The sequence below is a fragment of the Copadichromis virginalis genome, linkage group LG23, assembly GCF_057382275.1.
Source record: "Copadichromis virginalis isolate Kocher_CV1m ecotype Utaka linkage group LG23, C_Virginalis_male_GT1.1, whole genome shotgun sequence".
NCBI classification, from domain to species: Eukaryota; Metazoa; Chordata; class Actinopteri; order Cichliformes; family Cichlidae; genus Copadichromis; species Copadichromis virginalis.
This window is the reverse complement of record NC_140639.1, coordinates 8254607-8278874: the sequence shown is the minus strand read 5'-3', so window position 1 is coordinate 8278874 and position 24268 is coordinate 8254607. Positions and strand designations below refer to the sequence as shown.

At 42.5% G+C, this 24268-nt stretch overlaps 1 protein-coding gene across 2 annotated transcripts; it reads left to right on the top strand.

The window, feature by feature from the left end:
* The first annotated feature begins 66 nt into the window (after positions 1 to 66).
* On the top strand, positions 67 to 22027 carry LOC146680222 (protein-glutamine gamma-glutamyltransferase K-like). 2 transcript variants are annotated; one of them, XM_085448978.1, is made up of 14 exons: positions 67 to 168; positions 11486 to 11769; positions 11882 to 12073; positions 15804 to 16055; positions 17186 to 17304; positions 17397 to 17504; positions 17804 to 17981; positions 18066 to 18204; positions 18566 to 18758; positions 18952 to 19105; positions 19238 to 19522; positions 20453 to 20613; positions 20711 to 20847; positions 20947 to 22027. In XM_085448978.1, the coding sequence occupies exons 2-14, from the start codon at positions 11487 to 11489 to the stop codon at positions 21104 to 21106; spliced, it is 2361 nt and encodes a 786-aa protein (XP_085305104.1). In that variant the 5' UTR covers positions 67 to 168; position 11486; the 3' UTR covers positions 21107 to 22027. The 2 variants fall into 2 exon arrangements, with proteins under 2 accessions (XP_085305104.1, XP_085305103.1); XM_085448977.1 differs by lacking the exon at positions 67 to 168 and adding an exon at positions 10116 to 10287.
* Positions 22028 to 24268: the final 2241 nt, after the last annotated feature.

The following is a 24268-nucleotide window of genomic DNA, read 5'->3' as shown; positions in this document are numbered from 1 at the left end:
GGCCCGACTGCTCCATGTGCAACAGAAAGGCGTGTCCCCTGAGTCTTAGCCAAGTATTTAAAGCAGCTCTGAAGTTGGAGCTTGTTTAAGAAAGGGAAAGGCACATCGAAGACAAGGTTTCTCCCTCCAGACTGCATTTCTTTCACATTTCTTCTCAAACTGAACTGAGTGAGTTTGAACTCTATACTTGCTATGTAGCTCAGACAGATTTACACTTTGTGTTCCTAACAATGTTTACTGTATTTAGCTCACATTCATTCAATTGTTCTTCTAAACATTAGTTTTTTCAACCAAGTAATTCATTAATAGGGAAAAGGAGTATGGCTCAAACGCAGTTACGTATTGCTACCTCAGTTGCCATGTCAGGATTGTGTATTAATGAAAAAATAATGAAAAGGTTCATTGACATTTCTATTTCCTGCGAAATTAGCTCTTGCTGTCAATCAATTTTTTGCATTAATGTATTTTTCTTCACAGTGAATTCCTCAAAAAATATCTGTATGCTGTACATATTAGATATGATTCACAGTAGCACCTTAATAGCTATTAGATTTGCCAAATTACGCATAACAGTTCAATAAATACAGTGATCATTTCCTGTCAGTTTAATTGTAATGCGAAATAGATATCAGAACTTCTCCTTGTGTTTCAAAACAAACGGTCCTGTGGTCAAAGAGGTCATGAGTGCAGCTGTGGATGCTTACTGCTCAGCACCCTCCTGAAGGAAAATACCCAGCTTTAATGAATAACACTCGGGTCTTTTACATCAACTGCTAAAGTCATGAGGGTAAACTAAGAATCTGACATTTGACTATCATTAAATAAATGCCAGTTTCAGTTGCTCATTGGTTCAGTCATCCAAGATGTGCCACTGCCAGCCAGAGAAAATATGCTCTGATTAGTTAGAGTGTAAAACAGCAGCTGAAGAAGTAATGACAATCGGCTGTCTCCTTCTCACTGATGGGCAGCTTCATGAAAGTTCCCCTTATCTCAAAATTTTACATTTGACAGATTATTTAATATAACATCATCCTGCAAGCAAACTAACAGGAGCTATGTCTATTCTGTGTGTCTCCTAAACCTATAGTAGGCCCTCATACAGGCCTACTATACAGATGTAGCTTATTAAGTGTCAAGTGGAGGGTGAAAAAACAGCTTAATTTAACGTTTTAGCCATTCTGCTGGCATGGGATTTTTACTATACTAAATCAACAAACAATAAAAGTGTGCTGGTCAGCACTGTTACCCCAGTAACGTTCAAGGTTCAAGCCTGTGTGCACGTGCATTCTTTCTTTTGGTAAGTTCACAGATGTGAATGTTCAGTTAAGTGGTGATTCTAAACTGGACATAGGTGTAGTGGTGAGGTTGAATGAGTTTGCCTGGGCTACTGCCCTCTAACCAGATAAACATCCAAATGGATTTATTTCCAAAAACCAAGTTAAGCATATCTTATATGTTGTTGTGCCGCTGCGTGATTAACTAAATTTTGCAGAACAATAGTCTAGTTCATCACAAAAATCTGGATATGAAGTTCATAAAAGGTTTCTGGGGCTCTTTATCAAAGGCGTCTTTGCTATTATCCTTAAATTTCTTTTTTTTTTTTTTTTTTTTTTTTTTTTTTTTTTTATAAATGACATCAGAAACAGCAGTATGCGACATTACGTGATGGCAGAGCTTCAGTTCATCCTTTGTCATTTATCCTTAAATTTCTAGTCTTGAGAATATGTGTTGTTTTCTAAAAGAAAGGAAAGTATAGACAATGAGTACATTTATCCATTCACCCATCCATTCTCTTCTGCTTATGCTTAGCAGGGTCGCGGGCAGGCTGTAATCTATCCCAGCTAATCTAGAGCGAGTCTATCGAGAGTAATTAGTAAGTGCTGCCATCTAGAATATAGATTTTGTCTGGTCCATTGTACCCACTGTGGGCCAATCTCGATGGATAACTTTTATCTTATTCAATTCTTTTGTTTTCAACAAATATATGCAAAGCTATTGACATTTACATTAACTCCTGCTATTCAGTGCAGGAGGATTTTCTGCAATTATTTTAGGTTATTTGCATGACAAAGGATGAACTGAAGCTCTGCCATCACGTAATGTCGCATACTGCTGTTTCTGATGTCATTTAGGAAAAAAAAAAGGTTATTTGCATGCTTATTTTTAGATAACTTTATAACTTTGTAAATGTGTCGATATTCACTTTTTTTTTTTTACTAGAAATGATGACTTGAATGGATGACCCATCTTGAATTAACTTATAACAATTTCAAACATTTTAAAAAGAAGTAGCGTTTTAGCAGACCTTTCAGCACATGCTGTTAAAATGCTCTGTAGGCAAAAAGGATCTTCAGTTTCTCTAAACAAGAATGAAAACAGTTTGTTTTTATATGTTTGTACTTATTTAGTTAGAAAATTAGTTCAACAGCTGAAGCTTTACATTGTTTGTGTCAAATTAAACTCTTTAAACAGAGAAAATATCAGTAGTGTGGTGGACCACTAGAGGGCTCCACTCACACCCAGTGTATAGGAAGTGTGTTCCTGTGTTTTGTGGCGCGATATGCGCAGTTGATGTTGGAGACGAATAAAGAAGGAGTGAGAACTGAGAGCTGTGTCGTTGATGCTTACCTCGACATTGGTGACCCCTGACTCGAGCATGCAACGGGCCGTAGATAACGCACACTCCGCTATGGATGCATCAGCGGCCGCCGGACCTCCGCCTCCTGTTGCAGCTACGTTCGCCGTGGCGCTTAAACTGCCGGACTTTTGGCTCCATGACCCCCCGTCATGGTTCGTACACGTGGAGGCTCAGTTCGCCCTTCGCGGCATCTCGGCTGACGACACGAAGTATCACCATGTGGTGGCCTCGCTCGACCCGCTGGCCACCCGTTGCGCGATGGCGCTCCTCCGGGACCCACCCGCCCAAGGGAAATACGCCGCCCTCAAAGAGCTGCTTCTTCGGCGCTATGCCCTCTCCGACGCCGAACGAGCCGAAAAGCTCCTCAACCTGTCAGGCTTGGGTGGCGGTACCGCGCTCGAGCTCATGGAGAACATGCTATCGTTGCTCGGGCCGGATGACGGTGGTTTCCTCTTCGTGCACCTCTTCCTCCGCCAACTACCGGCCGCCGCGAGAGCTGTCCTCGCGAACTCTCCGCTTCTGCCTGCGAAGGATTATCGCTCACTGGCTGAAGAAGCGGATCGTATTCTCCTGGCTAGCCGCACTTTCGACGTTCACGCCCTGGCTACGGACACGCCGGCGGCACCTTCCAGGCCTCCACCTGCCTCCCCCGGAGCATCCGCCCCCTTGCTGACGGCAGGGATTGCTACACGCCGGCACCGCGGAAAGAGCATCTGTTTCTACCATCAGCGTTTTGGCGACAGAGCGCGTCGCTGCCTGCCGCCTTGCGCTTTCACGGCCCAGGGAAACGGACCCGCCAGCGCGCTGTAGCAGCCGCGACCGCTGGCAATACAGAAAGGCTGCTCTTCATAGAGGACTCGCGCTCCGGGAGACGTTTTCTCGTAGACTCCGGCTCCCAGAAGAGCCTCCTTCCCCCTACCGCTGCCGACGGACTAGCAGAGAACTGTGGGCCGCAGCTCATTGCAGCTAACGGCTCTCCCATCAAAACGTTTGGGGAAAGGTTGGTGACTGTTTGTTTTCATGGCCAGGATTTCGAGTGGAACTTTGTTGTTGCTGCTAGCTCTGTACCTATTTTGGGTGCTGATTTCCTGTGTGCTCATGGACTACTTGTCGATGTTGCTAACAGACGTTTAATCGATGCTCTCTCGTTTTCTTCGCTACCCTGTTTTACTCGGGCCGCCGAGCCCCTGATTCGGGCTAATGTAGTTACCTCCGGGGATGCTTTTCAGCGTTTGCTTTTAGAGTTTCCATCGCTGTCTGTCCCTAATTTCTCTAGCACGGTAACGAAGCATGGGGTTGAGCATTATATTCCCACGGTCGGGCCCCCGGTGTTCGCGCACGCGCGCCGCCTCGACCCCGCGAAACTGTCCATCGCTCGGGAAGAGTTTGCAGCCATGGAGCGCCTTGGCATTGTACAGCGTTCGAACAGTGCATGGGCTTCTCCGCTTCACATGGTGCCCAAATCGGACGGTCGGTGGCGGCCATGCGGAGATTTCTGCCGTTTAAATAATGCCACGGAGAATGACCGTTACCCCATCCCCCACATTCAGGATTTTTCTGCCAATCTCGCTGGAACGTAGATTTTTTCTAAAATTGACTTGGTGCGGGGGTATCACCAGGTTCCCGTGCGCCCCGAAGACGTTCCTAAAACCGCTGTCATTACCCCCTTCGGCTTGTTCGAGTTTTTGCGCATGCCGTTTGGCCTGAAAGGTGCCGCCCAGACCTTTCAGCGGCTGATGGACTCCGTTTTGCGTGGGCTGCCGTTCGTTTTTGTTTATCTGGACGATATATTGGTGGCCAGCTGCTCAGCGAGCCAGCACGAGTCCCATCTGCGCCAGGTTTTCCAGCGTTTGGCAGCGCACGGCCTGATCATCAACCCTTCCAAGTGCCAGTTTGGGTTGCCTGTTCTGGATTTCCTCGGGCACCGCATTTCCGCTGAAGGTGTGGTTCCGTTGCCCGACAGAGTCCAGGCCGTTTCGGCTTTCCCGCGTCCCACGTCGGTTAAAGCGTTGCAGGAGTTCTTGGGGATGATAAATTTTTACAACCGCTTTCTCCCCAGAGCTGCCCACCTGCTACAGCCACTCTATGCTGCCTTAAAAAGTAAAACAGCCAAAGATCCGGTTGACTGGCTGCCTGAACGCGTCCGTGCATTTTCCGCAGCCAAGTCTGTGCTGGCTGACGCCGCCCTACTGGCCCACCCGCTTCCATCGGCGGAGATCACGTTGACCACCGACGCCTCGGACGTGGCAGTGGGTGGAGTGTTGGAACAGCGGGTTTCAGGTCTCTGGCAACCGCTCGCCTTTTTCAGTCGTACGCTCCGGGATGCTGAACGCAAGTACAGTGTTTTTGACAGGGAGTTGCTGGCCCTGCACCTCGCGACACGACATTTTCGTTTTTTCCTCGAGGGTCGCAACTTTACTGCGTACGTTGACCAAAAACCTTTGACGTTTGCGATGTCCAAGGTCTCTGACCCATGGAGCGCACGCCAGCAGCGCCAGTTGGCGGCCATTTCTGAGTTTACCACAGACATTCAGCATGTGGCTGGTAAGTCCAATCACGTCGCTGACTGTCTCTCACGTGTGTTGGTTTCTCCGGTGTATGTCGGCATCGACTACGCTGCCATGGCCGCCGAGCAACGTGCTGACCCGGACGTCCTTGCCCTTCAGTCAACAAAAACGGGCCTCGTGCTGGAGGACACCCCGGTGTGGGACGGCGGTCCGCACCTTCTTTGCGACGTTTCGAAAGGTGGTTCCCCTTTCGTGGCGTCGTCGTGTTTTTGACTCGGTGCATGCCCTCTCTCATCCCGGCGTCCGGGCCTCGGTCAAGCTGGTCAGCGCCAGGTTTGTTTGGCCGGGCCTTCGCAAGGCGGTGAAAGAATGGGCGGCGGTTTGTATGCCAACGCTCGAAAATCCACCAGCACACACAGGCACCCCTCGAACCTTTCCGTGTCCCGGGTAGGCGTTTCGATCACGTTCATGTGGACCTGGTTGGTCCCTTGCCACAGTCACAGGGTTTCACGCACCTTTTGACTGTGGTGGACCGCACAACCAGGTGGCCGGAGGCGGTACCCCTGGCGTCCACGACAGCGGCGACGGTGGCCAGGGCATTTTTGTCAACGTGGGTTTCACGTTTCGGCCCCCCTGCTGACATTACCTCGGACAGGGGCCCCCAGTTTGTTTCCGAGCTTTGGTCTGCTATGGCTGACGGCCTGGGAGTCAAGGTCCACCGCACCACAGCATACCACCCGCAAGCTAATGGGATGTGCGAACGGTTTCACCGGTCACTTAAGGCCGCGCTCCGTGCTTCCTTGACAAGTGGCGACTGGGTCGACCGTCTTCCGTGGGTTTTGCTGGGATTGCGCAGCGCGGTTAAAGAAGACCTCGGGGTTTCCCCGGCTGAACTGGTCCTCGGCCAGCCTCTCCGGGTCCCCGGGGAATTCTTACCTGAGAGCCCTCCCCCATGTTTCGATACCTCTTTGTTGCCTTTTCGCCCCCCAAGAGACTCATTTCCTGTTCCTGGTCCTGTGCACCACTGCCTGCCTGACACTTTTGTTCCGAGTTCATTGGACTCTGCTCGTTTCGTTTTCGTCAGGCACGATGCCCATAGGACTCCGCTGCGTCCACCATATGACGGGCCATACAGGGTTCTTCAACCAGGCAACAAACATTTCGTTTTGGACTTTGGCGGTCGGCAGGAAGTTGTCTCTGTTGACAGACTTAAGCCTGCACATGTTATGCAAGAGGATCAGGTGGTCCCGGCCCAGGCCCCTCGCCGCGGCCGCCCACCTGCCACCGGGCTGATGGATTCTGTTTTTTCCCCCAGGAGCGACCCAAAATCAACGGAATCCGAGTCGTCTGCAGCTTTTTCTGACCGCCAGTGCCAGCCTCGCTCCCGGGCTGGGTTGCCCTCTGTCAGTTCCCCACCCCCCCAGTTCAGCCGTTCCGGCCGTTTGTTTAAGCCCCGGGTCCTGGACTAGTTCTGCTGGGTGTTCGGGGGGGCATGTGTGGTGGACCACTAGAGGGCTCCACTCACACCCAGTGTATAGGAAGTGTGTTCCTGTGTTTTGTGGCGCGATATGCGCAGTTGATGTTGGAGACGAATAAAGAAGGAGTGAGAACTGAGAGCTGTGTCGTTGATGCTTACCTCCACAGTAGAATACAAGTCTGCTAAAACTGTAATGGCACAACATTGTAGGTATTCTGGTTACTTCTCTTGAACCTTGATTGAACAAATTGATTTGCCGTATTGACTGTAGAAAAAGGGGGGGAAAAACCACTGTATCTTTAATAAATGTAGCTGTGTGGAGTACAATATATATACACATACATATATTTTTAAAAAGTGTTTTGTTGCTAGGCAATAAATCAGTTTCTGTGTGTCAAATCAAATCAAATCAAATCACTTTTTATTGTCACATCACATGTGCAGGCACACTGGCACAGCACATGCGAGTGAAATTCTTGTGTGCGAGCCCCACAAGCAACAGAGATGTGCAAACACAACAACACAAACGAGCAAAATACAAGAATGGCCAACCTGAAACTAATAAATATATGTACAATATATAATAGTGTATGCATTTCTGGATGTGTATACTAAATATTTTCCTACGTGTGTGTGTGTGTGTGTGTGTGTGTGTGTGTGTGTATACACATTTTTACAAATTAAATAGTAAAAAAATAAAATAAAATAATAATAATAATAATAATAATAAAATATATAAAATATACAGAGTTGAATATGTGCAAAACAAGTGGCATTTATATACAGTGTGGAGTGCATAATGTTAAATGTGTGTGTAGATAAATGTGTGTCTTTGTTTCTACATTGTTTTGTTAAGCAGTTTTTAGTTGGCTATCTGCCAGCAGTAAATATGACGCCCAGTTCCTACCTGGGTGGAGGTGTTTCGTCACCAATGCTGAGGCTGCTTGCAATTTATTTTAACCCCTCAGATTCTTGACATATGAATAAGAACCGAACTCATTGTCAGTCTTATTATTGTTTGAACCTATTTGGTGAAAATGAAACAGTCGCTGATGTCGAGGAATGTAAAGTGTGGGTGTGAAAGGCTTTTAGAAGGTTTATAGTATTTCTTCGAAGGAAGAAAATCATTCTTTATGCATACAGAACTAAGTTGAACAAAGTAGTTTAAAGATTTAGAGACAGACTAGGCTGAATCAAAACACACGTTTGAGTTTCTCCTTGAAAACAAATCAATGATTCATAAATGAAGGAACGAATATTCCTCACAGTTTTTGGTTCATAATGATGTGATAGCATCGTTGGCTCCTACAAATTTGTGGGTGTGATTAAAAGCTCCCATTCCACCACATTTTCAAGGTTGGTGCTCCATTTCAGAATCAGAAAGGGTTTTATTGCCAAATGTTGAGCAGGTTTACAGCATTGGGAAATTGCTGCGGTACGTAGTGCAAAACATACTGTAAGACAACACTTAAATAAACATAAGTGATGATCAGTGCAAAAATGGAACAGATGCAGAGAACACAGTATAGAGTCATGTGTTTGTGGTGTGAACAGTCATATGGTTATTGTTCATGAGTCCAACAGCAGGGGGGAAGAAACTGTTCTTATGGTGAGAGGTTCTGGTTCAAATGGACCGGAGCCTTTTGCCTGAGGGGAGCAGGTCAAACAGACTGTGTCCAGGGTGAGAAGGGTCAGCTGTGATCCGAGCTGCACACCCCAGTGTCCTGGAGGTGTAAAGGTCCTGCAGAGATGGGAGTCTGCAGCCAATCACCTTCTCAGCATAGCGCACAACATGCTGCAGTCTCTGTTTGTCCCTGATAGTGGCTCCAGCGTACCACACGGTGATGGAGGAGGTGAGGATGGACTCGATGATTTCAGTGTAGAATTGCATCATCGTCCGTGTTGGCAGTAGAGCTGGGCGATACGAGATTTTTTCATATCACGATATGTTTTTTTCATTTCAGGCGATAACGATATATATCACGATATAAGCCAAATAACTATATTTGTAAGATTTAAATGTGCCGTTGCTCACAAGTAAAATGTGAAATAATCAGCAGCTTGTTTTTATTTAAATATTTATTTCCCATAATAAGTTCAACAGGGTAGATGTACTTAAGGAACATGAGACTTTTTCAGATAAATAAAGGCAAATATTACAAACTACACAAAAGGCAGCCGCTAAAGCGTTTAAGTTTCAAAATAGAACAAACGAAACAGACTACTAAATTGTCAATTCCACTTAGAAACAAAATATTAATTCTAAAAATAAATCTTAGTTTGTTTTACAGAAGAACAGACAAAACTGACTAACTTTTGTCAATATCAAATAAACTGAGAACTAAAAGGAAATTCTCAATCTCTCCTTGTTGTATAGCTTAGCTTTTCAAACAGTTTTAACAGTTACTTTAGTCTGACAAAAGCCGAATGACGAATTAGCGCTTCCAGTCAGAGACTGAGGCTACGTCCACACGTACACGGGTATTTTTGAAAACTGAGATTTTCCGTTTTCGTTTTAAAAAATAATCCCGTCCACACATAAAGGCAGAAATGAAGGAAAACGCTGCTATGAACATGCCAAAGCAGCAGGTGGCGCTAGATTCCTAACCGTGCAGAAATGTTGGCCAATCAGAAGTCTAGAAGCCTCGGTGGGAAAAAGTAAACAAAGCTGCGGCATAGAAGCAGAACCGAGTCGTATGTGTGGACGGACAGTAACTGTCTGTATATGTAAGCATTTAAACACTGCAGAGAGTAGAATTAACAGTAACAGTATTGTAGAAATTCTTTTAACCGAAACAATAACGTGGCGCACAGTGTGACGCATGCACCAGTTTATTGTATTTCCAGACTTGCTTTCGGCACAATTTACAGTGCACGCTACTCTGTTTTTTGTCAGACTTGAAATAGCCGAAATACCTTCACACTACGGAGCTTCTATGGCTCTTCCGTTCGACAATCTCTCCGGCGTTGGAACCATCATCTGTTTTCTCTTCGGTCACGCTCGGTTGATTTTTCTAGTCGGCACACTCATTTCCTCCATTACGCGCTGGCTGCTTCCCAAACAAACACACGTGCGGCTTGGCACTTGTGCTGTACATAACAAGTCACCGACGTGACGCTGCGGCTGTGATTGGTTCGGCTCTGCGCTACTTAATTTGGATTGGCTGACCTTTTTTTTTTTTTTTTTTTTTTTAAGAGGACAAGAGCGGTGAAGTCTATCGCGATAGTTTAATTTCTCTATCGAGTAAAAGTTATATCGCGATACATATCGTTATCGTTCTATCGCCCAGCTCTAGTTGGCAGGTTGAATTTCTTCAGCTGCCTCAGGAAGTACATCTTCTGCTGGGCCTTCTTCATGATGGAGGTGATGGTGGGCTCCCACTTGAGGTCCTGGGTGATGGTGGTACCCAGGAAGTGGAATGAGTCCACAGTGGTGATGAGGGTGTCAGTCAGGATGATGGGGGGGGGGAGTGGGGCTGTGTGCTTCCTGAAGTCCACAATAATCTTCACTCTTCTGGGCATTCAGCACCAGGTTGTTGTGGCTGCACCAGGACACCAGACGTTCAACCACCCTCCTGTAGGCAGACTCATCCCCGTCCGAGATGAGTCCAATCACTGTCCAATTTGACTCATAAAGAGGCGATCGTGGTCAGCAATATGCTCAGGTAGACTCTGGCATTTAAAAAATGTTGTCAGTATTAAGGGGGCCTGAGGTGTGTTACGAAAATATCACGCACACTATGACATTATTACCAGCAGCATGAATTGTTGTTTCAAGGCAAGATAGATCATGGACGTTTTCATGTTGTTTACACCGAATGTTGCAGCAGAAATCCAGACATGTTTCTCCAGTTAATAGACATTCTTATGGATAATGGTAATGGATAATGAATATTCTCCATTTAAAAGCAGCCATTCAGTCGTTCAGATGGTTAGCTAAGATAAAGAAATTGTTGAAAGACTATCTGTAAGCAGTCAAGCAACACTGAAATCACTGACTATGGTAAATGGTAAATGGCCTGTATTTATATAGCGCCTTACTAGTCCCTAAGGACCCCAAAGCGCTTTACATATCCAGTCATCCACCCATTCACACACACATTCACACACTGGTGATGGCAAGCTACATTGTAGCCACAGCTGCCCTGGGGCGCACTGACAGAGGCAAGGCTGCCGGACACTGGCGCCACCGGGCCCTCTGACCACCACCAGTAGGCAACGGGTGAAGTGTCTTGCCCAAGGACACAACGACCGAGACTGTCCAAGCCAGGGCTCGAACCGGCAACCTTCCGATTACAAGACGAACTCCCAACTCTTGAGCCACGATCGCCAATAAACAGTAGAAATGGTTGCAGTTTAATATGAATAACATGTAATATTTATAATACTTTCTTGAGATTACCATGCCATTACCATTTTCTTCTTTTTCCCTGCCCAGATGTTGCACTCTGGGAAATAATATGTTAGGGTAGAGTTTCACTGCAAGATTATGTTCCGGTTTTTTAAATTTATTTCAAAGGACTTAAATCAGCAATTTCTCACACTGAAGCAAAGACATGATGCATAGAATCCATCAGTAATGAGCCGGTGAGCTTAGATCATAAGATACTGAAGCTTTGATGGATTAAAAATACTGCTGAACTTAGCTGATGAAAAGACCCTTCTTGTCTTTGTTCACAGTGACAATGGATTACCTTTTAGATCACTTACTGTGGTACCTTAATCATTTATGACCATTTTGTGAACAGTTGTGAAAAGAAATATATGCATAGAAGCATTTGTAAAGGCTGGGATGTTAACTATTATTAATACCAAAGTCATTGATTATCTAATTGTTGTTCTTTATAATTTTTTTTTCTCCAGAATGCCTGCAGAGAGGCGATCAGCAAGAGGCAGATCTGCAGTAGGTCGCTTTCCATCTGTCACTTTTGGATTTGGGGAGGACACAGAGGCAGAAAAAGAAGAGCCAAAGGAAAACAATGTTAAAAAAGGAAATGCATGCAAGGAGTGGCTGCGTAAGGTCTGCCCATGCTGCTGTCCCAAGCATGATGATGGCATAGACACTGAGGTCACGCTGGTTGATGGGCCGGGTAAGGAGGACGGGGGAAACGGCGAGAAACCTGTGCCTGGTGACAAAGAGCTTGACGGTGATTAGAGAGACTCCATATAGCCACTGTTTACCCCCCCCCAAAAGGGAAGAAATGCCAACAATATGAAATACTTCAACGTGTCCTATGTTTTTTCTTTTCTTTTCTTCAGAAGTCCTTCTCAAAGTGAAGTCAATAGACCTCCTGAAAAGCAAATCAGGGGCGAATCGCACAGAGCATCACACTCATCTCTACCAAAGTGATAATTTAATCATCCGCAGGGGGCAGAGTTTCGAGATGTGGATAACCTTATCTCGACCTTTCAACCCCTCCTCCGATGAGCTTCATCTCGACCTTAAAACAGGTTTGTGAGAAGTGAATGGAAACTTTTATAAAAGTAATACATGTTATAGTGTTGTTTTGTTTTTTGGGGCAACAGAAAATTTCAAATTTGACTGAATTTCATCCAAGACTAGCCAGAAATATTTAGAGCCAGAGTATGAAACTGGATGGGAAGGATCCAAACTGGTCACAACATACTCACATGTTTTCCTGAAATCTTGTGCAGAGCAGCACATGATACAGTGCATATAGTGGGGAGCCTGTTCTAATATAGTCTACTGTGAATAGGAATGAATGGAGCTAAATTGCTTTTTCTTTTTTCTTTTTTCTACATGCACTTCCAGACAAAGCAGCCCCATTTTTAATTGTTTGTAGTTACAGTATTGATTATATTCCTGAACTGAAATGAAACTCAATGAAATGCAGTGAAATTTTGTTTTCTTATTCTCCTGTGAAGTATTTCTTTTCTGCAGTAGTTAAGCACCAAGATGCATCCATAAACCAGATGATATTACTTCTCAAATAATTACAGTAAAATAGGAGATCACTATCAGCAACAGCTTCCTGTGTTATCTGAAGTCAAGGCACGGTATTTAAATTAAAAAATCCACTGGACAGCTTTGTAAAGTTAAGCTAGCCCTAGAAACCACAATAGTTGTTTGTTTCTTTTGCAGGCTCCAAACTTGTTCTCACAGCTGAAATTGGGCATTTTAACATGGGAATGCACACATGCTGACTTTTTTTTAGTGCCAATTTCAAGAAGTTGCTGGGGATTGCATCAAAGGTTTTGGACTGCAGGTCTTATAGGGCCCATTCATTCATTATAAATGGCTCTCCGGAGAGTAGAAGCTCTCTAATTTACAAAAAAAATACATTTTTTTCTTTTATGCTCACATCTTGTACTGTGTTTTTTTGCTGATTGTGTGTTGAGGCTGCATAGATGTGTGAAATAGATACTTATAGATATATGGGAAGGCTGTGGATGAGAGAAGGGGATTTTTTAGTTCAGATTGCTATGGTAACAGTTGGGGTTGCTATGGTCCTGGGAGAGTGTTTTACAGATGCAATCTTCAGTCCTGCTGATACTAGAGATCCCTTCTACTGAGAATTCACTGTCACTGCTGCCACTGCCAGCTGCATGAGCCTCGGACGCCACCTGTTTACCCAGTGTGCATGCCTGTCTCTGCACACTGCTTGTGAGAATTGAATGCTGTCAGACAGGGAAAACCAATATAGATCTTACAATTACAGCTGTGTGTGATAGCAAGTTAGGGACACTTAAGCAGAATAATTACAGTGCTGCTGCTACAGAAAAGGTGGGCTCTATAATGCACTGTTTAATGAAAGGTTTTGTTTTGGTAAAGTGACAGAATAATAATGTATACATTTTAAATTCTAGATTTTGCATTTAGAGGGAAAAAAATATAGTTCTAACCTATTTTATCCATAATTTGAGACAAAAACAACAGCGACATTCAACGTGAACACTAATTTAAAAAGCCATCTGTAATACCAGCAATAAGCAGGAGAACAAAAGCAGCAGACAATGCCAGTTTTTATGCTTTTGAAAACCATAACACCGCTCTCCAGAATGGCACTGCATTACTAACTAAATTGCCCCCAGCTCTCTGTTTTCAGGCATGCTTACAGTACCCTATATTCAGTCTAAAGACTGTACTCTGAGACACATCAGACACACAGCACAAAAGCTAATCACAGCACAACCTAAAACGACACACTGTTTTAAATAGTCAAGGATTTTTTAGGCGAAAGAGAGTGACAGTTGACAGATGCTCTGACCTTTTGGTTCGGAAGCCCTGCAAAAAATTTTAAGGAGGTGATTCTTGTCACACCTGACAAAATGAAAGTGTCAGGCACAGTGAACTGCACGTTGACAGTTTTTTCTTCTCTGTTCTTTCCCCCTGTAAGGCAGAGAAAAGGCCTGGCAGTAAACAAAAGGGTTAATACACCCTGGAACTATCAAATCTCAATATTTCTAGGAATAGTTGTCTTTAGAATCTTTAGCCAGCAGCTGTTTACTGTTGCTTTGCAGAAATGCAGGCCGTGCGCAGCAGGAAACCATAAACTGAAGATACAAAACAAAAGTCTAAGAATGTCAAGTTGTGGCAGTTACTCATCAATTAGGAGTAAACTCTTTAACAATTATCATCAGACTTTTGGGGTTTTGCTCATTTGTACCCTGAAGTGTCTGAAAATGTCATGGCCATCTGCTAATTACAGTTCTTTTGTGCACTGGTATAATTTATGTCCCAATTATTGAGCAATAGCCACCGAAAACAGAAGGCTTCATCAACTGGTCTCCTTGAATATCTACAGCACTTATCATGCATATTTATCTGTTAGATTTAACAAGCTTGTCGAATTATAAAGGAGTCTTGCTCCTTTCCAAGGATATTTTTTCATTCTTGGACTCAGCTACAGAGGCCTTAGTAACTCTTTCTTGATTCTTAGTTTAAAATATCCTAATTTATCTTCTCATGAGTTATGTTGAACCCCAACATTTCATCCACTGTTTGGGAAAAAACAACAACAAAAAAGCTGTATTAACTTTTCTCCTTTCCCGGTAACATCCCTTTAAGTCAATTTTCTTCTGATTGGCAGCCTCAGGAAAACAGAAGGTTTAGACAGCAGGTGGGAGGGGCTTATGTGTTCACACTCAGAGCTGTGCGCCTGAGAGTGTTATGTTTCTCTCCCTCTGTTTATCTCTTGCTCTCTTTTGTTTTTATAAAAGAAAATCATAAAGTCTTCCCTGAACCAGAGTTAGAGTCTCGAGTAGCTGTCACTGGGTTAGAGTCCCTCAGTGGTTATGTAAAGGTGTAGTCTTTGTCCATGTTAATGAACTTGCTATCTTTATCACTCGTGGTGGCTAGTGGTGCACAGCTGCTGCTTTCCCATCAGCCAGTAAGTCATTATGGCGTCCTGGCATCTCCTGTCTGTTTTTTCCCTCCCTCTTGGTCACTATAATGCAGAGGCAACTACTTTTTCCTTAACAATGGCCGTTTCATTCATTTTCCTCATGTCTTTGCGAGCCGCTTTCGATTCCTTTTGTCACACACAATCAGTGGCCTGTCTGTCCATGACTGAATCAGATAAACATCTCAGGGTGAAACTGGAGAAAAGCAAATCAGTTCTCTTAAGGCATTTGAAAACACAGTCAAGACAAGGTCACACCCACTGAGGGTAGAGAGTGATAGCCATGGAAAGCTGTTGTTTTCCACTATCACTTTAGAAGGAGAGCTCCTTAATGTGGCAACAAATTGAACATTTCAGCTGTTTGTACTGTGGGAAATTGTGAGTTTATATATTATAGAAAGCACTATTTTTTTTGTTGTCTTTGAAGATCAAGCTTTCTTTTGATAATGATGAGGCCACACTAACTTCAAACGTCAAGATAGTGCAGTAACAGTGAAGCTGAAAACATGGAGACTTTTATAGCACAGCTGCGCTGAGATCAAATGCTGTCACGCAAGGTGTGTGTGTGTGTGTGTGTGTGTGTGTGTGTGTGTGTGTGTGTGTGTGCGCGCGTGTGTGTGTGTGTGTGTGTAGACAGCTTGTCAGGACAGAGCTTTCTGTGTTCCTTCTTTTTAGTTTCTGTTGTTCAAACATACTCTGGGAATGCAGGTGTGGTTTTAATTGAGGGAAGTGATTCTTAAAAAAGCACAGTAACTGTTTGGGCATGTTATGAATAACAGCCAGTAACACTTTTTTTCTTTTCTTTTTCACCTACTAAGGTCCATTGGCAGTAGTGGCAAAGGGAACTCATGTAATCATCCCACTGGTGGCGAAGCTGGAGGGTGATCGCTGGGAGGCTGCTGTTGTGAAACAGGAGGACAAAAAGATAAAACTGTTGGTGAATTCTCCAGCCACAGCCGTCATTGGCCGATATCAACTCACAGTGGAAACAAATAATCAAAATGGATCGGCCAGTTCCACACATGACCCTGCCAATGACATCTACATATTGTTTAACCCCTGGTGTCAAGGTAAATATGGACATCTTATGGTTAATTTATACTTCTGGAATGAATCTATGCAGAGCCTATAATGCAGCCTATGCAAGTGGCCAACCCTGCTACCAGTATTTATACCTGTGTGGGTTGTGGTGATGGTGATGTGCAGTTACATTTCTAGGTTGGGCCACATCAGGCTATTGTGTAGGTTATTGTGTACATACAAAATTGCATACTTGGAGTTTTTTGGAATAAAGTCCTCTGGCATTAGTGTTAAATAAGAAAATCAAATTCTCATATTGAGAATGGCAAATAAAAAAATTATTAAATCACCTAGTGTATCATATTTGATACATACAGTTTCTTGTGAGTGTTTTGTGACTTCAAAATCATCGGTGTGATTTTCCCCCCTGATAAATCTAAAGAAGTTACACAACAAGAAAAAAATGCCAGATGTATCAAATACAACACAAAATAAAAATCATATATGGAAATTAAAATGTATTTTTAAAAAAAAACAAATTTGTTTTTTGTTTAGGCTTTAAAGGGTTAGTTTTTGTTTGCAGTGTTGTTATTTGTGGTAGGCTGGTCACTTATGGTGCTACTATCTTTTGTGCTAAATAGCAGTATCTTCCCACAGTTATCACTAAATATAACATGTTCAGGTTATGCTGCTAGCAAGAGTATTTTTCTTGCCAGCATCTCCCTCCTTCTGTTCAGCTTCATCTTCTTATGTTGTAGTGAGTGTATCTTTCCAAAAATACCACACTATTTCTCTGAAATAATGCCCTATACAAAGCAGTGACAGCCCCTAAAATGACAACTACTGAACCTCTCAAAAGTTCAGTACAAAAATTACAAGCGTCACCAGACGACAACAGACGTATGCCATCGTTTCCAAATATATGTGTAGGAGGTGCTCTTATACAACAAGCACAGTATGGATATACCCTTGTCATCAGTTCAAAATAAATCTCCACAGACAGCCTTCAAGAATGACTCAGACAGTTTAATAAAAGATATTTAGGGTGGTAAAAATACCATGAAACTGTGATAGAAAAGAAACCAAATTTAGAAGATAAAGCCTACTTGTAGAGTCTATGCTTCAGAGTGACCTTGTGTTATTTCCAGTTAAAAATTTAGCCTTTCCTATTTTCTGTCAGATGACATTGTGTACATGGATTCTGAAGATGAAAGGCAAGAGTACATCCTAAATGACACTGGACGAATCTACTATGGCACAAAGGATCAAATTGGAGCGAGGACATGGAACTACGGACAGGTGAGGGTGCTCTGAATCTTAATGTTTAATGACCAAGCTTAGCGGTCGAAACTGACATGGTCTCCTCATGTTTTCCTCTCATTTGATATCAGTTTAGTGACAGGATTCTGGCTGCTTGCCTCTTTGTCATGGAAAAGAGTGGAACTTCTCCATCTGGGTGGGGTGACCCAGTTAATGTGGTGCGAATCATCTCAGCAATGGTGAGACGAGATCCCAACTAACAACGACATCACTGGACATACAACAAACAGTAAAATATGTTAAACCGCATATGCCATATCATAGTCCCCTAAACGCAGGCAGTGGCTGAAAGCTGGAGTGGATACCAAGTGGCCAAATGGTGGCTGCACACTTCTGCTTACACCTGCTATGGATTAAATGCAAAAAACAAATGTCCAGATTTGAATTAATAAACAAAAAACCTAGCTAACTTAAGGTATTTCGGGTATTGTCCTTAAAGTCAACCATGAAAACATGAAACACTTCCTTTATTTCTCAGGTAAACTCCCCTGATGACCAAGGTGTTTTGGAGGGAAACTGGTCAGGAGATTATTCAAATGGAACTTCTCCAACAGTGTGGAGTGGAAGTGTAGAAATCCTTGAGGAATACCACAAAAAGAATGGAACCCCTGTTAAATATGGCCAGTGCTGGGTGTTTGCTGGTGTAGTCACTACAGGTTAGACTTTTTTCAGCTAACAATAAATTTATTTGATCAAACTAAGTGGCTGATACGATATTAAACCCATTGTCTTCTTTTCAGTTTTACGGTGTTTAGGCATTCCCACCCGAACCGTGACCAACTTCAGCTCAGCACATGACACAGATGTTTCATTGACAACAGATGTGTACCTGGATGAGAACCTGGAGCCTATAGAGAACCTCAATGTGGACTCAATTTGGTATGTTCACCATATGTCACATTTACCTTGACTTACAAAGAAGGAGGTTAAGCGTTGCATGACTCTAGTGGCTTAATCTAAAGTTACTCCTCAGTGGTACAAGTACCAGTATTTGGAAACAACTAAAAGATAAGTGGTATAGCCTAATAATTTAAGTCTGACGATACAAAGATGGCAACATCAGCACATGTGTCTTCATTTATACATTGGTATGTGGTTGATTTACTTTAAAATTGTTACAACAGGTTTTAAAAACTACCCACAGAAACCTCATAGTACTTGACAGATTTACGCAGAACTAAAATTTCCACAGCTGTTTTCACTATAACTTTAGTTTACCAACCATAATTGTTTTCTGAAGGAACTTCCATGTGTGGAATGACTGCTGGATGGCTCGTAAGGACTTACCTCCTGGCCACGGAGGATGGCAGGCTGTCGACGCCACGCCTCAAGAGACCAGCCAGGGCACCTACTGCTGTGGCCCTGCTTCTCTCGCCGCTGTGCGCTATGGTCAGGTCTACCTGAAAAGTGACACAGCTTTTGTGTTTGCTGAGGTTTGTGAAATATTCTTCTTTACTGTGTTTTGGGAAGGTAGAAGACATTTATCATAGTAGATATGAAAACACTGTATACTGATAAGGATTCATATGGCACGCATTAAATATATGCATGACAGCTTCCTTTGTGGTGGGGACTTTATTTTCTAACCCCATCTCTCTCTCATGGTCTGTCTCATCGATATCTCAGGTGAACAGTGATAAAATCTACTGGCAGAAGAATGCAGATGGGACCTTCACTCAAATATACAGTGAGAAAAAGATTGTGGGCATCTCCATCAGCACCAAAGCAGTTGGCTCTAATGAACGCAGTGATATCACCCACCTTTACAAACATCCTGAAGGTAGCATCAAACAAAAAAGCAGACACTTACTTAGACTTAAAGGAGATCACAAAAAATTTAAAAAGGGCTATAACTGAGATATTATTTTTGGATAACTTATTCAAATATCTCAACATTTCTTGTCATTCTCAGGCTCAAATGAGGAACGCATTGCTGTGGAAACAGCATGTAGCTTTGGCTCCAAAGCAAAAGCTTATTCATCTCCTACAGCTCAGGATGTCTCTTTAGAAGTTACGCTAGATGGTGAAGGTCCTAAAATGGGAAAAGATGCAGAGCTGATGATCACGTTGAAAAACAGCAGTTCACAGCAACGCAGTGTCAGTCTGCACAGCCAGGTGTCAGTCATGTACTACACCGGTGTCCACAAAGCTACAGTCAGAACTGACACGACAGATATAGAAGTACTTCCCAATGAGGGTGAGTGGAGCATTTCATTTTGGATGACTTTTTTTCATCAGCAAGATCACAAGGCTTATCTCACAAGCAGAATAAATATTTTTTTTATTATTTATTGAAGTCTGGATCGTAGTCCTTTTTCCCTCCACCACCATCTCTATGGGCAAGGGCAGACACCTTTTTGAAGAAGCCAATTTCCACTGCGTGACTCCATAGTCTTAAACTTATGAAGAGGGGAAGCCTTTGGGCTCATCTCTGCCGTTACCACTGCTTCACCACACAGACATGACACCGAAATATCTGACAATACACGGTCCATTCTTCTCCCACTTGTGAACAAATCCCTAGATTACTTGAATTCCTCCACTCCAGAGAGAAACTCAATCATTCCTAATCCACAGTTTGCAATCCAGTCTTTTCAAGCTGGCTTGAGACTTGGAGATGCTTTCTGCCCTCAGCGGTGCCCATACATTGTATCCATATATGTTATAAAAGGAATCAATGATGTCTAGGTGTAGCTTTCCTGTCAATCTTCACTGTATCTGTCCAATAAAGCCCAAAAAAGGCCAAAATATATATATATAAAAAAAAAGATTAACTTGATATAATATTATGAAGCTAAATATGTTTGAAAACATCTGCTGACAATGGTTGCAGGTAAATTATTGTAAAAAATTATAATGTACTGGTGCCTAACATTACAATACCAAGTTCTGTCAAATTTTGGGATGATACAGTTGCATTCGCATTCATTGAGGGGATCAAGGAGGCAGAATACAGGAAACCAGTGAGTGACTTTGAGGGGTAGTGTGGGAGGTACCGACTGCACCTGAATAATTACAAACTCTGAATAATTACAAACTATATATATATATATATATATATATCACTAATTATAAAGGCCATCTTCACTAATTATAAAGGCCATCTTCACTATTCTGTTGTCTACAGAAAAGATTCTGGAGTGGGCCCTGGAATACAAAGACTACAAGGACAAACTGATAGATCAGGCTGCCCTGATGCTTACAGTATCAGGCAGGGTCACAGAAACACAGCAGATCCTTGCTACTCAGTTCAGTTTCCGACTCAGAACACCAGACCTCATCATTAAAGTAAGCCACGTAGTTAATCAGGTGATTATTACAGGAAAGAAGATTAAGATATAAATCTATATCTAAAGTTGTTTTCTTTCCGTTTTTTGTCAAATAGCCACTGGGGAAGGCTGTGGTAGGAGAGAAGATGTCAGTAGAGATTTCATTTACTAATCCACTGCCACAAGTGCTGAAAGCAGTGATATTCCATGTGGAAGGACTTGGCCTTCTGACTGCTCGAATGATAAATTATGGGTAAGGAGGAATAATATACTTTATACTGTGTTTTTTTTAAATACCTTGTCTAGCTATCTCTTTTGTGATTGCTACTGTCATTTCCTGTCCTACCCTCAGAGATATTGGCAGCCACGCTTCTGTGTCTCTCACTGAGCAGTTCATCCCCACCCTTTCTGGAACGAGAAAATTACTAGTTTCACTGGACTGTAAGCAGCTGACGCAGGTTCATGGTGTGAGTGACATCACTGTGGAGGAGAAAAGCAACGCCCCTCTATAGTGATAATAGAGCCACTTTGAGGCTGAATGCTGACAGTTATTTCATTTATATAGGCATTGATTGTGTCTTTTTTTCTGCTTTTTGCTTTCTATATGATAAGCCAGTATTTTTTTCACAAAGCACAGTACTGATTTATTTTTGCAGTAGAATATTGAAATTACTTATAACCACGCGTAACCATAAAATATTTGATAACATGGTGGCGTTTATGGGCTGTTACAGAGAATAGACTGTTTCTACAATAAGAAAACCAGTATTAAACTGCATAAAAATTTCTTTACATCTTAATGCTCAAACTCTTGCAACATACTTCTACAATGCATTGAACAAGGCAGCATCCATAAAACCTCTTTGGAACATGTTTGCTCTTGCAAAGGTGTCCATGTGGAACCAGAAAGTTTTTATCATGACTTTTTATGAAATCTTATGTAAGCATTGTAAATGTCATCATTATGCTCTGACAGCCGATCAAGCACTATAGCTAGCACTGACATGTATTGATGTATTGAACTAAAGTGACAATTGCTCACATTTCCTCATCTTGTATGCTTCTAGACTTGCAAAAAAAAAAAAGAAGCATTGAACATTATTCTAAACCAACCAGTGCAATAGAGACATAATCGACACACCACATAAGCACCTCACGTTTTCTTGGAATATGCAAAAAGTATGCATATGAAAGTATGTGGTTACTATGATTAGGAAACAGTCTGGGGACCCACAGTAGATGCTGAGGTTGGACCATCTGCTGGCTTTAATGTAAGAGATGTGCTTATGTAAAGACTGGCGTTATGTTTATGTCTTTGATTCTATTTTTATATATATTTATTTTGTTTATTATGTGATGCCAAAAGAATCATTTAAATATCAAATCACTACTTAAATGCTATTATATTAATAAAATGCCACTTATTAAAATTATGTTTTATTCTGTGATTTATTGATTTTTAATGTCAGCGTGTGCCCATTGTTATGCAGCTGCTGTCAAAAGTTCTCTGTGTCTCTGCTAAGAATTTTTTTTTTCAATGTTGCCAGTTGCCAGTGTTAAACTATTTAGCATGTGCTTGAATGTTGTTTGTTGGTGGCAAATAGGCTGGCTGGAGTATTTTTAAAAATCTACTGGGTTTTCCCCATACAACAGTCTCTAGAGTTTACAGAAAATTATACAAAAAAGAAAATATCCAGTGAGTATCCGTTCTCTAGACGAAAATTCTTGATGATGAATGTAGAGAAGAGCGTTCAGGCAGCTTCAAGCCAATGGTAACTCAAATAACTACTTGTTATAATTAAAAGTATGCCAAAGACCATCAGAATGCAAAGAATGCACTCAAACACTGAGTGCTGACTCCCCACAAGGGTGTGTATTGAGTCCACTGCTCTACAGCCTTGGTAAATGGCCTAGTACTTAGGCCATTTACTTAGGCCATTTACCAAGCTCTTTTTCATTCTAACTGAGCACTCAAACACTCGCACTCATTCATACAAGCTCTTCTCTATACATAAGCACCTTGTCTAACACAGCGTTGGCTTCTCTTTTTGCAAATTGCCTCTTCAACCCTGGCAAAAATCCATTTACACAACATAGCAGTTGCACTTATAGAGCGCTATAAAGGTGAGGATATGCATTGCATCGTCTCTGCCAATAAACTGGATTATGTGCCCTTGGAAGAAATGCATCGGTGGAGTATTTGTTTTTGTCCTTTACAGTGGCATCAGCAGCTGCAGTGTGGGTGGGTTTCACTGTCAAAAAAATTCCCACAAACTATCTGTTGAATTGCTTGCTGTGGCTGCTGCTGCTGTTCCTGCTGACTTTTAAACTTTCTGGGAGTTTGTTCTACACACTGTCAATCAAACCTAGAAACAGACTGTGAAATGCAACATAAAGAAACTGAAACAACATAACTGTGTATTTGCTTTAACGCTGTCAATTGCTTTGATATTAACTACAACAAAATGCTAGCACAGACCCAGAATAGCCAGTGAAGCTATGTTGACTCAGTAATGGCACATCACAGGAAATAAGTACATACAGCTACAGCTGTGGTGTGTAAAATTAACATGTGGTGAACATAAAAGCGTTGGAAAACGTCACCCGCTTTGTCGCTCTTCCTCTGAGCTCTTCACTCTTTCCGAAGGTTTCAGTGAGGTTTTCTTTTCACATAGAAATTTCTAAATCAACAAATAACACGGAAGGACAGAGTCTGTTGGATTTATGAAACTGTTTCATCAATGTCTTTCTCTATTAAATGATCTTAGCTTTCTGAGGAAGTGTAGATGCTGCTGTCCCTGCTTTCACAGACCTTCAGTATTTCCATCAATTTCCAATGTAGCAGTTTTCAAATCACTATGGTTAGTTACAGACCATCTGTTTATATATCAAACTATCCAAACAAACTGGTAAAAGCAAACTGAATCTCTCCACAGCCAAACCACTTGTAGGTGTTCACATAGCCTACAGCCACTCCAGTTTTATTTGTTTACTGGAGTGTGCTGTTTGCAGTGGTGTGAAAACATATCAAGTACAGTGTTTGGCTCCAGTCCTGTCTTTTTCCCAAGGTTACCTCCTGTACACAAACTACTTCCTTCACAAAAGGCTACTTTCATCTTGCTTTCCCAGTAGTTTTCTCTCCACAGGTGTAACAACTCTGAGTTAGGTCCCAGGGCAGATTTTCTTATTGGGCCCATACCACCATATTGTACTGGAGCAATCGAGCTTCTCTTATTCTCTCCCTTTCTCTCTCTGTAACACACACACACACACACACACGCACACACACACACACACACAGTAGGTGCAAAAGCAATATATAGCATATAGCAATTCTCAATATTAACTATAGCATCATTCTAGATTTGATCAGCACCATGGACAGCAACTAGAGTCAGCAGTTGGGGGAATGGACATATTTGTCTAAGATTATCCTAAAAGCTCACACCATCTTCTTCAAGTAGACTACCACAAGCCTGTGATCAAAGACTGGAAGCAGTGGTGTGTTTGATAAGAAGCTAAGATAAATCAACTGGAACTAGTTCTCTGCATATAAGTACAAGAATTTTAAAACAAACCCTGAAATCTGCTGGGAGCCAATGTAAAGAATATAAAATAGAAGCAATGTGAGTTCACTTACTAGAAAGTGTTAATAGTCTGTCAGTTTGTATAGC